Here is a 16034-nt window from a genome sequence, read left to right as displayed (position 1 = left end):
GTGATTGCATAAACTTGTCAGACAAAAAAGTAATGCAATGCTTCAGCGCTTTTGTTCAGTTACAGTACGTTCGTAAACGCACTGAAAACTAACGTATAACATCGTATTGAAATATCAAAAATCGATGTTAGGAAACAGACCAAATCAGGTTAGGACATACAAGACTTACCTGGTTCTCGTCCGAAGTTGTCCGTTCGACTCCGAGAACAGTTTCCTTCCAATTCTTATTGGACAGAACGGACACGAACACAACCTCATCATCTTCGTCTTCTTCGATCGTCGGGGCGATCAGAGAAGCTTGATCCAGCAAACAATCAGTCGCCGGTGTATCTTCCTCGTCCTCAGAAGAAATAGAAGGCAGAGGCTTGCGTTTCGTTGCGGCTCGGTACATCTTCTCATGCTTGCAATTGCGCGCCGTCTTGAGATCGGAAAGCACAATTGAAAGCTGCTTAGTTTCGATCAAGTTCGACTTTACGGCTGGCTGCTTTGGCTGAATGTTTTGATTTGTCGTAGAAACAACAATGTCCGGGTACGACGAAACGATGTCAGGACGTTTGTTCGAAGGCAAAGTGATCTTAGTTGAGGTTGCATCATCCACAAAAGCCTTGGTGGTAAAGTCCGCTTTATTTGACTTTTGAACTTTCTGCCGCTTTTCTTTAGAAGATGGTGTCACGGTTTTTGCAGAATCTTGTGGTAAATTGGGGTATTTTTCATCTTTTGTTGAACTTTCCACTTCTTGAGGTCTGGAAACCTGTTGGTTTTTTCGATGGCTCGACGGTGCGGCAATATTCGCTGAAGTTGCTGATATTTGTGGGTCTTTTTTAGAGAACGACAGCGGAGATTTCGGAGTGGGTACAATCACCTTTGGGCGCTGATTTCTTGATGTTGTTGAACTGGAGTGAGTCACAAGATTGCCGGGCGTTGACGTGCTGGTAGAGGACTTACTAGCAGCGATCTGGACAAGGCTAGATTTGGTTTTTGAAACCTGGGGATTCTGTTTTGTCTGGTTTCTCAGCGGCTTAGTTGGAATCGTTTTAGCAGGTTTCGGGGCTTTGTTAAGCTTTTCCATGTTGGAGCGAGTTAATACCAAGCGTGGAAAACTAACGTTGACGTCGGACGATGCCTCGCAGTCGGCTTTAGATGGTGGATTGGAAGCAGACGATAGTTTGGGGAGCTTTGCACGTTTGGCGGATCCAGTTGAAACTACCGGGCCAGGTCTCTGGCCTTTTGTGGATTTCTTGATTACGGTGGACTTTCGCTTTACGCCTTTTGACTTTTCTTTGCCAGTTTTGTTGGTATTTTGAAATCTATTGCTTACAGAGTTAATCTTGTTGTGAAGTACAGGCTGGGGTTTAAAAGGTGGTGGTTTCGCCGAAGCTTCTTTGACAACCGATCCTGTTTCAACGGTATTCAAACATTCTGATTGAACTTCAAGACAACAGGCGATGTCCGACTCAATTTCAAGGGAGTTGGCGACTTCCACAGTGGCGTCAGAAATACAAATATTTAGGTTTTCGTCTTCGTCAATCGACGTTCTACAGTGTTGTGTGAAATCTACTGGCATGGTGCAACTTGTTTCGTTGCTTTGTTGCTTCTCTGGCAGTTCTTCAGATTCTACTGGACTGGTTTGAACTTCGACTGTTTTCACCTCAGAGTCAAACGAAAAATCGTGGACTTCTTCAACAAATGCGTCATTTGATAACACTGTCTTAGGTGAATCAACTGGTCCTTGTTCCTTACTAAGGTTGGTGTCATTGTTTTCACTTTGTTGTTTAGGTTTATTGAGCAAAAGCTGTAACCTTATTCGATTAATTTCTTCCACAGCCACCAAGTCGCTGCTTTGTACAATGGCCTTCTCGAGCAGTTTCTTTTTCCACGATTGTTTGGTCACAACTTTAGGAATCGCGGTTTGCATTTCGCTAAGGTCGCAGTTTGCATTCGAAATTGGAATCTGGTTACCCGCTTTTAGATTAGATAGCGTCTTGTCAAATGCACAAAATCTATTGTTTGCGTCGCTGAGGTTAACTTCGAGATCAACGGATTGTTCTTTGTTTCCTTTCTTCAACAAGTTGGGTTCGTCTTGAATATAAACAGCATCTGTAGTGTTACAAGGTCCTTTATTAATGGTATCTTTGGCCTGCTCTAGTTCAGGGTCGTGTATTACCTTGGTCGAATCTGCTGGACATATCTTTACCAAAGGTTCGGTTTTAGTTTCGGTAGAACCCTTTACAGTTTCCATCGAGAAATTGTCTAATTTCAACGAGCATTCTTCTTCCTTGCCGTTCATGTCACTTATTTTAGTCTGATCTGTTTCTCTTCGTGCTGGAGAATTTTCGACTTTTTTGTTACCCAAATAATCCATTGGCGTATTTGTGCTCGTTTGCTCCGTGACATCAGACGTTGGAAGTGTAGTTGTGTTGTCTGTTGATGTAACGTTGGGTAGAATTGATTTGGCTCCGCTACTCAATTTTTCTGACTCAACTTCCTTACTTTCATTTTCATTTTCGTCCAACCCTTGCTTCGGCTTCCTTGTATCGTTAAACGAGGGTACTAAAAGTTTTTCGATGGTGTCAATGGTGTTTTCCGTGCAACTCGAACTTACTTCCTCGACTGCAGCAAAACTCTTGGCTAGTTTAACTTTGTTATCAACCTTTGTACTTTTAGGTTTCACCGTTGGCAAAGCTTCTGCAGTCTTCGGGCATGTCAGAACATCAACAGTTGATTTGCGTGTCTTGAACCTTTCGTCGGTCCCCAAATCGGCGCTTTTCATTCTTTTCTGTACCGCTGTGCAAATCGCCGACTTGACATCCTCGATGTTGACTTGGATTGAATGGATGTCGCACTCTGAAGTTGGCAGTTTCGAAACTGTACTTGTTGTAACTATAGCTTTGTCGGACATGGATAAACGTTTGTCAACCTTATTCGAAATTGAAATAGGAACTTTCTCGGAAAACGAACTAGGTTGCTCACGCTTTTTTAAAGCTGTGCTCGCAGAAACTAGGGTTGTTTTGAGCACCGAACTAAGTTGCCCGAGATTTGGCGACTCTGTGCTTGTATAAACTTGAACTTTCTCAACAGAATCTGAAATTGCGCTTACCTCGCCCGCCGAACTTCTTTCAACCTTGTCAGACAACTCAATATTAAATTGTGTAACTGTGACATCTGCGTTGCAAGTGTGAGAACTTGTAGCTTGTAAAAATGGGATGCTACCTTGCGTCAAAGAAGCTATTGCGGTCGGTTGTTTGATAGAAACGTGTTGAGGCCTTTTTTTCGATGGTGACGTTGTACCAGCATCTGCTGTTGAGGATGCCGGTGCCTTTACGGTTGTACCCGATTTGTGTCCTAAATCCATAGCCCTAGTCACAGAAGTCGTTGACTGTTTTACTGCACACGTAATTGGGCCTTTTAGTTGTGTTGTATTATTGGAAATAGTACTTGAAAGTTTTGCCAAAGATGTATTACCACCAGTCTTCGGCACAGCAGTCTTTTTGGCAAGATTCGAATTCTCAGCTTGTAAAACAGGCTTTGGGTTAGAAATTACACCTGATGCTGGTTGGTTAAGGTTTTCCTTACTGATTATTGCAACTGACGAGGCTTTGCCGGCATTCGTTACTGTTTTAGAGATGTGGCCTTTAGGCAAAGACACACGGGACACCTTTGCTCTCTGTGCTGACTTAGGGCTAACAGAAGAACCTTGAGGTTTTGCGGCTGGAGTGTTCAATTTATTTTGCAAAGCACTTTCGAATCCAGTAATTTTGGAAAGTTTCGGTGCAATGTGGGCAGAAGGGGTAAGCAGTGTCTGTTTAACTGTGGAAGGCTTCTTTGGTATTGGATTAGCAAATGAAGCATCTCTGGAAACGACAGGAGTCGGACTAGTCGTATGAGTAAGGCTGTTGCTTACTGGGACATCGATTAGTTTTTGCTTGACTGAAGTGCTGGACTGGCTGTTCACTTCCATAGGTTGCGCTACTTTAAAAACATCTGCTTTCTTTGTTGACTTCTGGTCAATTTCCAGCAAAATGCCGAAGACATCAAAGTCCCAGGATGCGGACTCGTCCTCAAAAGGCCACGAACAGGTTTCAGCATTACCCCCAATCAAATCGGCATTTATACAGTCCAAGGTCGTATTCCGCAAAGGCGAAGTCTCCCAGTCACTGCACGAAAGCGAAGTGTCGCTGATGTCTTCCACGTCGGAATTCCAGTGTTCCGACGACGAATCGCTGGACATCTCCTTAACCTGTACCGACTGTCGAATAGAAATAATGAGCTCCGAAAGGTTGGAAGACTTGACAAAAGTCGCCAGCTTTCTTTCGACCGGGCTGGAAGCCTTCTCTGCAACGCGAACTTGTCGTTTTTCAACACTCGAACCTTTGCTCGACCTTTCCTGGCTCGAAGACGAGCGGTACCCGTTGTATGGGCGACTATTCCTTTCGTACTCGGTGTTTCTTTGCGAGCTGAAATGACGGTGCTTGTAACTGCGATCAAATTCCGTCATTCGCAGCGTGCGTGATTCATCAGAGCGGCTCGTTGCTTTAACTGACAGTTCCCTGTTAAAGTAATCCGGTATATTCCAGTCGGAAAGCACCTCATTGAACTCGGCCGATTCCTGCGCTAACTTGTCGACTATTTCAACCAACCTTTGTCGCGAGCTTTTTGGCTTGGCCAGGCTCTGCAATATAAAGCTTTCGCTGATCCTGTTTCTCGCTTTCTGACAGTCGGCAGCCTGGGCGTCGTCTCCAGCTGTTAACATGTCATCGGCGCTAGCATTGCTATGAGAATAGGCAGCACTGTCGAGCGAGGAACGACGGTGGCTTGCCTTTTCCTGTTTGTGGTTGGCGTCAGTGCAAACTGAACGAGAGTATTGTGCGATCGATGAACCTAGCGACGCGCTTAATATAGCCTCTGGCGCTGTCAGTGCGCCGCCGCCATTGTGTGCAGTTAATGAATTGCTCTCTATGCAATATGCGCCCAATTCAGCAGCCTCCTGTTGCTTGTTCGCTGCGTTGCGCTTAGGAACTTTGCTTTCAGGCTTTTTGCACAATAGTGCGTCATCGCTGATAACGAACTGCTGTGACTTGAACATTGTTACTTGCGCTGCTAAACGGGCGGATGTGTTGTTGTTGTTGGCATTAACTTTCAGCAGCCCGCGTGTATTTTCGTCATTCGACTGTGTCCAGTCAGCGTCAGGGTTGTCTAACTCAGAGCTGTTTCTCTTTGAGCCAGCGTTATTGCCAATTAGCTTTTGCTGACGCTGCTGAATTGCTTCTGCTTTCGGTGCAGCAAGTACTGCTGGTTGGCTAATGGACGGTACCGTGCTCAAGCTGTTGTCTGGCAGCGATTGAGTGCATAACATGGGCATGGCAGATGGGAGTGACTGTTTGCTGGGCACGACTTGACATTGAGGCAGGGCGTATGGCGGCTGCTGGTTCATTCCACTGTATATGAGCGGCCACGGAGTCAGCAGAACCGGAACCTTCATCATGTTGAACGGATACGTGTTGGATTGACCGTAGTTTGCTGCCGTCAATGCACCACCCGAGGTAGACGAAATCATATCAGGCTGCAGGGACGAGGTATTTGGGGTCTGTTGAGGGTTGAATGAGTTGTCAGGTGCAGAGTTTTTTACGCTAGAGGTTGTGTCAAACTCAGTTGAACGAGATGTGTCAGCTTCCGACTGCGATTCATCACTGCTAGTGCCCATATTCAAACCTATCAGTCTACGAACAACGCGTTGCTGGACTCCAGGAAAACGTGGGCTTTTAGGCTTGTCCGAAGTAGGGGTTGATTGACGTGGCGGACTATGTGGAATCTGCGCAGAATGCGTTCGTTTAGAAAATGCTCCGTTGCCCGCTACAGCCGGCTCAGAAATGTCGCTGTTTGTATCCGTGTTAGAGTCGAACGAAGTCGAACTGTAGCTGTGCGAACGTCTCACAGGTTTGAGAAGCGTGACTGTTCTCTGTCTAGCAAACCTTGGACTGTTTTGAGTTGGATTGACAGATGCGTCTGAGCTCGAACTTGAGCGGTTGCTTTCAAGGTTGTTTAGCCCACTAAGTTTGCTTCGCAGTGAGCGTCTTTTTTGCTTCCGTTTTCTCCTGAACTTCTTGTTTGAGACGGAATCAGGATCTGAAGCGTTCGACGATGAACTTGAGGAACTTTCAGACTCGCGTCGTGAGAAGCGAATTCTTGACCGCGGCCCACGCTTAGCGGACGACTCCGAACTCGAAGAACTACTCAATGTCTCGTTAGTCGGTGAGGATGCGACGGGGTCCGCGTTACTCCGAGTAGTTCGATTCACGCAGCTCTTTTGATGCTCAGCGTCCGAACTAGAGTAGTCTTCCAAAACTTCCTGTGGCTGGTTTTCGCTGGCGATCCGCCGTTGCTTGGCAATCAACTTGTCGATTGACGTCACGGAGTTTTCCTTTTCTGACGTCAATAGATCATCGGGTTTCTGATCCCACCTTGAAGATTTGGTCAAGTTTGAATCTCGCTTTGTCGAATCAGCAACCCCCTCGCTAAAGGTGTTTTTAAACTTGACTCGATCCTCTAGTCTTGGGGGTTCCTTCTGTGGTAATGATGATTGCTCTTTCGTGGTTTTAATTGTCGAGGCGACGTTCACTTTTTTGTCAACAATCGATAAACAATTTTCGAAAAACTCCTGGAAAAGAATGAAACTATTTTTATTAAGTAAATAAAAAGCAACAATTTGTATCACGCAGTAAGGTAAAATAATATTTTAGCAAACTATGTTTTTAACGGTTCGCAAGTTTGTTTGATAAAAAAAATAATTTTTATCAAGAATATAGTAAAATGTTAGGTATTAAAAGGTGCACATAAATCATAGATAAAAAACCTTTGCTCTTTCATCTGTTTTGATAGTATTAATTAAAAGTGGTTACTACAAATAAACGCTTGACTATATGTATGTGAAGTGTTTTCTGTTGCTTCACAGCACATTCCATTAGTTAAGTACATACTTTTATAAAGAAATAATACATTACCAAATAAGGTATTAATACATTACCTTAACTATCTATAGTTGTGATTTTAATTTGTCAAGTTTGTCAACATAGAAGTAATTTCATAAATATTTGCAAAACTTGAACAAACTAATTTATAAGTATACTAATAAAACTTTCATACAGATAACATGCAGTTTACAAGAATGGACTTAATTGAATAGACATTCACAAAAGTAGAAGAGATCAAATTTTACATTATCCTAGCCCAAAGCAAAAAGGCACTAAGCTTTATACCGTGGAATGAGCAGAAAAATAAGCAATTCGATTATGTTATAGTAGTAAGATTACAATACTGTGCTGTACCTGTACTAGATAAAATATTCCAAGAACTTTTCATGAAATTAAAAAGTATAACAAAAAATACTAAAACCGTTGATTTGGTTGAAAAAGGCATCTTGATTTAGCCTAGATTTAATATGCAATAATGCAAGGTGTAATATTTAACACAAACCGATTTTGATTTAAATCTCGTTACCAACTTGCAGTCACCTACAAATAATCTAATTAAATTGTCTCAGCGACTTCTCTTGTGAAGTTTCATATAAATAAAAAGCAAGTACTGCATTTTTAATCTTGGCATTTAGCAATGGTCAAACCTTTGCTTCTTCAATAGGGCATCCTTTGTCTCCGTCTTGCAAAACTGGATATTTACGTTGAGTCCTACCATTGATTACGTTGTCGCTTTGGTCGTGTATTCCATCATAACTATACGACTTTAACCAATAATTAAGACTCCTTACTTCTTTGGACATCAATGTATGCGTTTCCATACGCTCCGACAAGGTGGTTTCAAGAGAGTTTAGTTCCCAATGGGGAAAAATTACCTAGAAAGGTAACAAAAGTGGTAAAATGTATCCCGAACAAGACGATCAAAATCACAGACAGTTGTTTAATCGAATACCGCTATGTTAATTCCATTTCAATTGTTCAACGTGTTGAAAATTCATCGAGAAAATTTAACATTGAACTGCTAACATGAAAACCAAGGTTTTATATAAAATCAAAAGTCGGTTTACGTATTTATGTTTCATGTTTTTGGGCTACCTTTTAGCTTATAACAATTAGTGATACGTTTTGCTGCAAGTGGTTTTATACGTTAAACCAAACAGACCAAGCGTAACTAAACTTAACTGTAAAGTTCGTACAATCATAAACTAAGTCAAACATTTTTATAAGGGGCAAAACTTTTGTCATGTCAAACGGAAAATACTTGAATTGATCAAAATTGATTGATACGATAAACAGGAGTAGAAACTTGCATAATTGTTGAAGGGTTGTAGTTAGACGTAGTAAAAAGATTAAAGCCCATCTGGAAGTAGGTAGCATTTTTTATCTCTATGTTAAAGTGAATAAATATTAATTCCACATGGGCGTTGATATTCTTACTACGCGAAACAGAAACATTTTGCGACAATATTACAAATCAAAACGGCATAAACAAACAAACAAACAAACAAACAAACAAACAAACAAACAAACAAACAGGCATTTCTTGCTTGTCATTTAAAATAAGTTATGTTTATAAACTACGCGGATTATAACAAATAACGTGTTCAAATGACTTCTCAGTAAAGTATGATCTATATCCTTTAACACAGTGCTTTCCAATCTTTTCAATTCGCGACCCAGTTTTAATGCAAGGTTTATTGTGCGAACCACAAGGAGGTAAAAAGTTACATAAAACCTGCATCTTTACTATTGGCGTACATAGTGAAATAGGTAATGCGACATAACACATATAATTGTTACGTTTTTGTGATATTGATGCATAAATGTTACATAATGGTAATGCAGTAATTTCCCGATATAATAGAAAACTGTAACAGTGAGAGATACTTCGCGACCCACCTAAAGTAGCTTCGCGGCTCACCAATAGGTCGCGACCCACTGGTCGGAAAGCACTGCTTTAACCCAACACTTCAAGTCAACAATTGTGCAGAATCTGACTTTACTTTAAATATAATTCTTTAACAATGTCGTGATTTTGAATACGTCCCTTTTCGAGACATACTTGCTGTGTTTGGCAAACATTTTGCAGAAAACACTGATTTTAAAACTCAACTATAAAATAACAACGTAGGTGATTTATTTATTAACGCATAACTTAGATTGAAATGTGGTTTGTCTAATAGTGTGCAAACTTTAAACAAATAAGAACTACAATTTGTACAATAAATTTTTTTAAAAGCTTTAGTAAGTACGTGTACATTTAAACGAAAAGCACCATTAAACTCCATCACTACATCCCGAAGTGTCGACTGCTTGGTGGAAATATTACGAATTTACGATTACCAAATCATAACGACTTCCAACAGAATTCCTTAACTGCTATATGAAGCTAAAACTATTGCATCAAAATTCTAGTAATGTATACTTCAAAATGTTGTTAATTCCAATGTTACTTGCAATAACAGAGTCTGGGTAAACATTAAATTAGAAGCTGTTCGATTGGCACTTTGGTCAATATCGATCAACATGTTGTTGCCAAACAACGCAGCAGCACAGCTGTCTTATCTAACCGCGCTTTACAATATTTTGGCGCTAAACGGCATGAGCAATTTCCTCCTTCTATTGTTAAGCAAGCGAGTCGGCCAGCACTAGTAAGCCATTAACAATACACGGATGTACTCAGTCGAACGAGTGCAAATACGCGGGAGACGAGGTTTCGCTTGGTCGCGATCAGTGATCACATGATCTTCAAGCTGGCGTTATCGCGTTGCATTGTATTACGTCATAATGCCTGTCTTGCCAATCGCTTTGTGCGTCATGCCACAGCCATTATAATGGGTCTCTTGTCTACAAATGCCCTGCGGCAACACATTTAAGCTCAAATGTAAAGGTTAATGTTTCCAAGCGGATTCATTAGAACGATTAGGAAATTTAGACGCCATAAGCAATAACAGCTAAATATAAACGTGTATGCGTTCTTAAACCAATTTGTGTAAGTTTTCATTAAACAATTCACTTTATCTCCGACAGTAGTCTACCGGTTATTGCTCTTGTAAAATAACAAAACATGCTATGATCCCAATTTTGTCAATCTGTAGTTTTGTTATTTCTTAGTCCAGTCGCTTAACAGGACATACTACGTTACAACGGCAAACACTGCACGATCAAAGACTTGTGCCTTAAGCGTTCGAGTGGCGCTCGTCGAATCTTAAACTGCTTTTTTTCAACATGTAACCAGAACCTTCGCAAAACCAGTCGACCATTCAACGTTTTGCAAACGCGTCATACCACCCACTGTATTGTACCAAGACTGGTTTGGTGCCTCCTCTCTACCTGTGCATACTGTAATCACACGAACTAAAAAGAACCCGAAATCCTATAGTTGTTCGGTGTGTGTGGAAGGCCTATCGATGCCAGTGTAAACGGCATACGCTAAGCGCGAGTGCGTGTAGTCAAGCGTGCACAAACGCGCGCGTGTGTATGTGCGTTGTTGGTGAGAGCATAGTTCCGCACGACTTCAGTTGAAAGCTATCTTTATAAAAACGGTTACGTTAGGCGGAACGCTGTTGCTCTACTAGTATTCATACAGCTACAGTTTAGCTTACACTTGTGAAGCCTAGCTGTAAAGTTACCTTATAGCTGTAAGTTTAACTGAGGACTGTGGCTGACAACTTTAAACGTACTGTTTTCGCCAAGTTTGGTAAGCGGATAGTTAACCAAGTAAACGAAACTGCTTGATTTGGAATGCACGATGGGCAACAATAGCAACAGTTTCGTGCTAAAGTTTCTAAACAAAGGAGTTATTTTTGTTGCATGCGGATAAAGTTATTAATATTAATCTAATTTTTACAGAGTTTTACAGCTAGGTATTTATTATCGACGTAATATGAACATTACCATTGGTACTTTTGTACATGCTTTTCAAGTTACCGAGTGTATAGGACAATTATTATAAGTTTCGCCTCCGTTAAATTACCGTAACTGCCAAAATACAAATACAACTGAACTACATGTCCAACACAAAATAAAAATATACTTTACTACAAAATTGTCACTTATCTTGTAAACCAGTGCAGACTTAAATTGTTTTAAAAACAAATAATTAACATTTGGATAAAGCACAAATATTCCTATTGGACAAACGTATTTTAAAGTAAATTAGGCCACGGTAAGAATTGCGAAACAAAAACAAAAGTAAATATACACAATTAGCAATAGTACTCACATTTTGTATAAATCGGATGGGGACCATCAAAACATTGCCTTTCCTGCTATAACAGGGTAGCGCCCGGCCAATGCATTTTGAGAATGCTAGGGCCACGTAGTCTTCCTTCATTGCTCCAGCTGTTTTTACTCTTTCTCCACACGTTATCCTTGCATTGGTCACACATGCACACACAAACAATTCAGCTTTTGTCAGCCTTACAACACGAGCGACCTGTATAAAACAATTACCGTTTGTTACATCACACTTCCGCGTTTGTGCGTACAGTACAGTGAGGAAAAGCTAAGAGGCTGGACCAGTCAGTTCGGGGAAACGTTGGCGCAAAACAGGCTTCGGTGTATATTTGTGTTTTTGTAAAAATAATATTGGTAACACAAATAGAGTGGGTAGTTGCAATGACGTAAATGCTAAAAAAGATTTCGCAATTTGTGCTCTATGTCTACCACACCAAGGATAATCGCTGTGTTAACAAAGGCATTATCGTAAATCGCAACACCATAACTGTCGCGTTCCTTAATTTTCGTTTTAACATTTGAATATCAGTTATATTTCCACATTGGAGAAATCTTTAAATTAAGCGTAAGTATGCAAACTAGGTAGGCCCTTCCAGTTCCGATGAAAACCACATATCTACCAACGTATCGTATCGTGCCTGATTCGTTGCACGCATAACCTGCCGTGTGCATGTAAGCGTAATAAAACTCAAGCTTTAAACATTCATGTTCTTGTAATTAATCATTGTACGGTAGTAGTAAAATCCCACACTTGCGACACTAGCGGTGCTATCACAGCACCATAGTATTATAGATAGTACAACAAATTTGCTGATATCAACTAAAATATTCGTTATATGGACGGTAAGTTAGGCTATAGTTGCCAAATAATGGCTTGCGTTTTGCAATTGCTTCAAAAAGAGAAAAATCTGTTGGTCACATTTTAATGGTTGTGAACCACTTTATAGGCTAATTTAAGTTTCAAGATAAACCTTGATTAAAACAAAGGACCTTATAACTGGGATACACCGTAACTGCGACCTTGCCTAACCCACAAACACTATGAATTACCTTTAGTATACAAATAAATACATAGAAATATAAGGTAAAACATGACCACTTAAGCATTTACTAAACTAGTTGACACCTTGAGGCCACTTTTGGTTTAACAGCACAAACACATTTCCAATCAAATGTCATTGTTGACGAATAAAGCTTACAGATTGACAATTCTCATAATTCACACAACGGTTAATTGATAATATTCCTTAAAATTTCTTAAAAGGGCTATGTTATGACCACTAATATAAAAATAAAGCGATAAACCTTTAAATAGGTAAACTCGTCCGATTATAAGCAAAAATTCAACAACAAAATTACAAAAAAAACAAAATCCTGCATTCTAATCGTTTTATGTGCAAAACATACGCAAATAGCTCAATTTTATGATAAAATTGTAAATAAAAACCTTAATGACTCAAAGACTTAAGTCCAAGGCTTTCCATTTGAAAACAATGACTTAAGCACTTAAATCAAGTCCTTAAGTCAAGTCGTTGACTTAAGTCAGTGCAACACTGCTATTTATATGGGCCGAAAATTTATTTTCGGGATATATCTTGTTGCAGTTTGCTCTTACCAACGGCGATAGCAATTCAGGAGCGTGGAGAACCTGATACGCGGACAAAGAACGTTAGTATAATGGAGTGTGTCACGTTACTTAGGAGCAAGGCTCCTAACAAAGGAATCAAAAAAGCCAAGTAACGCCTCACTCTTTGGAAACATGTTTGCGTGGAACTGCTAACATTGTTTTGTTTGCGTCTTTTGGAAAAACAGAAGCAATGATATCTTATTTTGATCGCCAGCCTGCGGACACAGTTTTGTGTAGCAATCGCAATCCCACCGATATTTTTACCATTTTTTCGAAAAAAACTAAATCAGAGTTGTCGAAAAATGTCCGTTTTTAGAAATATACAATTGCTTGTGATTTTCTACATGCAACATACAACACACGAGTCGATTTCACATACTTATTCACTATTTTAACTACGTAAGTGCAAAAAATTTTCGCGCTTCGCGCGAACCACCTCTCTACGTCCTGTTTGTTTACGTTTTGCTGCTGTGTTTTCACCAAGATCAACGCTTTTTTACCGTTGCGCCGTGGAAGGCCGCTAAGTGCGTCACGGAAAACGTATTTAAAATGTTGGAGATATATTTGTTAACATTCTTTTTTATTTTCGGCAATGTAATAAAAACTTGCAAGAAATGCCAGAATACCCTACAAAAATCGCACTCGCTTCGCTCGCCAGGTGGGTCTTGACTTCAAAACTAACAAACACCGACCTAGATTAACTTGTTATCGCGTTTCCTAAAATTATTTTATTACACTTTTATTAGAAGTATGGATGACGACCTCCGTAAACGTAATTAAATACATTTTAAGGGCAAAAACGATCCGCGAGGCCCGGCTGATTCACAGTTGTTCTAACATGAAAATAACACAATTCTTAGTTATCATTTTGTGCGGCCCGCGGAGACCTTTCTGAGTTTGGTTTTGGCCCGCGACTAGAAAAAGGTTGCCCCTGGCTTGGTGTGTGCCTATTTACTTTTAGTTTAAGTATATGCACGCCAGCGACAAAGTTTATAAAGTAATAATTTAAGCAATGTTCTGCTGGCTGTAAAAATGGGTACTGTTCAATAAAACGTATATCTCGGAAAAGTCGCAATTCCTCACAGTAGTCTGTACTACCTCTCCATTATGCCAGTTTTAGCGTTTTCGGTGTAAGCACTACTGGAAGCACTACTGACTTTAGCATTGTACCAAAACACAATCGTGATAGATGACCTTTCTAATAAAAACATACGTTGAAATGTTAAACGAATTTCTAGGAAATGCCTCAAATATGTTGCGCCTATTCTTCAGCTGCATGGCACAGTTTTAAACAGGAACATCTGCCGTTTACACGCTAAGGCAGTAAAAGTTAAGATTGGCAATCATATTAAATTCACCAAACTTCCAATCGAACTTATTTCCGACTAACTCGTATGGCAATTTGCAACGCAGGTAAACCAACATTTATCAAACCTAACCGGACGAAGCTGTTTACTTATCTTTCAGCACAGTCCCTTTGGGAAATACCCTAGCAGGAATACCCGGAAAAGTTCCGCTTGCGCCCACGCACAATGCACAATGTTTGCCTCATCCTAATGGTAAAAAGCAGCACTTTATTTAAACTTCGGCGAAAGTTATTTAAGCAAAGACAAAGCCCTGACACAAAGAGGAAAAATTGCAGTATTTTACAATAGGGCTTGCATGTAAGACGATATGCCTTTCCGTTGTCAACGTGCATAATAAATCATTACTGGTATTTCGTAATGTATTTATTAATCATTCAATAGCAGCTACGTAACAAGGTATATGTGCTACGTTCTATTAAAGAGAACCGGTCCGCAAATATATCTGCCGAAGAGGTTACAGCTAACAACGCAGAAAACATTGATCTTACTTTTAAATCCAACGTGAAGTTTGCATGGTAACCCAACTCAAAACAGAAAACAGTAAAATTCAGTTTTTACGCTAGTTAACTTCCCAACAGAGCTAATACACAGTTAAATTTCCCAGTCGCCACAGCATTTATACTTATTTTCTGGCAGGAAATTCAGGCCTAATTAAGGAAACTCCAAGCCGTTTAGAGTGCTATCGCAACACAACGAAGCTCTCCGCTTAAAATAGTCGAAATAAACGCTTGGAAATGTTAAAATGATTTAAAACGAGCAGCGGACTGTAGCTTTTATTTAGTTGCAATTCTAAAACCGGGCTTTTAACTTTTTCTGGCCGTGTAACAACTATAGTGACTTTTTACTTACCCTGCGTACCAGCTGGTTTTTAAACATCCCGTTTTGCTATATTTATTAAAGCAAAAAAAATGCAAGACACTTTCGCAAAACGCAAAAACCTTACACACAACATACCTCCCTGGCTTTATTTTGTTCAATACTCGAACGCCCGCTCACATTTCTACCAGCCAAAGAGTTCGCTGACTAGATTTGCAGCGGTCACGGTTAAGTATTTTTCTTGTATTCTGTCGCCGCGTCTTGACTGAACTGAATTATGCGTTCCGCGTGCAAGTCGAACAATAGGATGGCGCGCCATCAGAGTTATACATTTACCAGAGCAATGTTAGCTTAGCCTCTTCCTTAAGCGGGCCTAAACAAAATGCGTCTTCTCACGCCAAAAACAGCAGGTGGGTTGAACGTCGAACCAAAGGTCGTTTAGCTGAAAGTTCTAGCTTTAACAAAAGTCTCCTGTTTAAGGCATTTATAATTGAAAACTTAGACTTGAATGGCTTGAGAGGGCATGCTGGCGTAAAGGAGCTGTGTTTAATCATGCGCAACACACAGGCAAAAACTAGGTTAAACAAGTGCGAATGTGTTTCTACTCTTCGCCATGTTTCGTAAATGATTTAAACTTGGTACTTTGGAATTGTACAATTCGCGCTACGAAAAAATATTGTTTTGGTCTTGTGCGTGTTGCAATGCAAAATTATGTTTTTCCCAAATTAAAACCTAAATTAAACCTAACTTTACCAAACCAAAAGAAATCCTTTCGATGAAATTTACTAATGACTGATAGAAGTCCTTAAAAAATATGAGACTTCACTCCCAGCGCTCACCGCAGATTTACGATTAATTGTTATGGACGATTTATTGTGGTAAAGAGAGACTAAGTTAAAAAAACCTCAACAATATTACAACTGCCGTATATTTCCTTCAGCTTTTGGCCTGTAAGCTCATCGCCATACACCTGAAAGGCTAACCTAAAAAGGCGTCACAGGTTGAGAGCCACTGCTT

General features: G+C 40.3%; 1 protein-coding gene across 1 annotated transcript; it reads right to left on the bottom strand.

Moving 5' to 3' along the window:
- Window positions 1–73: 73 nt before the first annotated feature.
- Window positions 74–11401, bottom strand: LOC146146977 (uncharacterized). Its single transcript, XM_083387523.1, has 3 exons — window positions 11194–11401; window positions 7616–7843; window positions 74–6655 (listed from the first exon to the last, which is right to left on the bottom strand). Exons 1-3 carry the CDS (start codon window positions 11302–11304, stop codon window positions 128–130), a joined length of 6867 nt encoding a protein of 2288 aa, XP_083243649.1. The 5' UTR covers window positions 11305–11401; the 3' UTR covers window positions 74–127.
- Between the last annotated feature and the right edge of the window lie 4633 nt (window positions 11402–16034).

The sequence above is a fragment of the Ascidiella aspersa genome, chromosome 4 (genome assembly GCF_963924565.1).
Source record: "Ascidiella aspersa chromosome 4, kaAscAspe10.2, whole genome shotgun sequence".
NCBI lineage: Eukaryota > Metazoa > Chordata > Ascidiacea > Phlebobranchia > Ascidiidae > Ascidiella > Ascidiella aspersa.
This window is presented reverse-complemented; position numbering and strand designations above follow the sequence as displayed.